At 52.9% G+C, this 961-nt stretch overlaps 1 protein-coding gene across 2 annotated transcripts in view; it reads right to left on the reverse strand.

Annotated features, from left to right (window-relative positions):
* LIN7A (lin-7 homolog A (C. elegans)) overlaps positions 1–566 on the reverse strand; it is a 130,621-nt gene extending 130,055 nt beyond the window's left edge. Inside the window, exon 1 of one of the 2 annotated variants that reach the window (XR_001515730.1) lies at positions 137–566. Coding sequence is in view for 1 of the 2 variants with exons in the window: in XM_006774713.2 (XP_006774776.1) it covers positions 137–179 (43 nt within the window). In the remaining variant the exon portion in view is untranslated. The remainder of the gene's footprint in view (positions 1–136) is intronic. The other variant, XM_006774713.2, reaches the window with a different exon arrangement.
* Positions 567–961: the final 395 nt, after the last annotated feature.

Genomic DNA, 961 nt, shown 5'->3' on the forward strand with positions numbered 1-961 from the left:
GCCTTCTTCGCTCGCCCTTGCTCGCTCGCTCTGCTCCCCCCGCCCGAGCATGTCCGCCTGTCCCGGTGGCAGTTGGCGGGGACAGAAGAGGAGGCAGAGGGGAGGCGATGGGCTGACGGGCGGGTCGCTCCCTTACCTCTGTCCAGAGTGAGCGGCTGGACCACTGTCAATGTCGCCATGTCTGCGGCGGGAGCCCAAGTGACGCTCGGCTTCAGCAGCAGCAACCGTTTTTAGTGAGAAAAAGAGGAGGAGATTGGGGGCGGGGGTGGAGAGGGAAGATGGAAAGGAGGGGAAGGAGGGGGGGAGGAAGGTGGCGGCGGCGGTGGAGGAGAAGAAAGCTTGGGTGGGTTGGCAGCCAGATGGAGACGCAACTGTTTCGCTGCGGACAGACCTTCGGATGCCGCGTGGAGCTGAGCAGGTATCAGAGCGGCTGCATCGCCGGCTCCGGGGAGGAAGGCTCTGCCCGAGAACTTCGCTGTTCCAGCCCACGGAGCACACACGGGTGCAGATGGCGTGTTGCTTTCTTTCAACTTTCCAGTGAAATGAAATGGTCAGAGTGTGCGTGCCCCAGGGGGAGGGGAGAAGGTTGAAGAGGGATGGGGGCAGGGAGGTAGAGAGGTGATTTTTTTTTTTTTTTCAGATTAAGAGAATTTGTCAAACCTGTAACCCCATCCCCCGGGGAGAAAATGCTTCTAGTTCAGAAATGTTGGGATTTATATGTAGTTGCTGTTAATTTCTGTTATTATTATTATTTGGAATGTTGACTTGTAACAGTATCGGGATAACTGACTTAAGGCCAGGGTTCCGTCACTAGGTCTCCATTCAAGACCTGAGTGTATTGCCTAGAAAATAACTTATCTCAAAAGCAAACTTCGTAAAAATGGTTTTAAATAAAAAAAAACACGAAGAGAAGTTCCATTACTAAGTTTGTGAAACATGTACCTAGCACATTTTCAGGTTG

This window comes from Myotis davidii, unplaced genomic scaffold (genome assembly GCF_000327345.1).
Source record: "Myotis davidii unplaced genomic scaffold, ASM32734v1 scaffold26, whole genome shotgun sequence".
NCBI lineage: Eukaryota > Metazoa > Chordata > Mammalia > Chiroptera > Vespertilionidae > Myotis > Myotis davidii.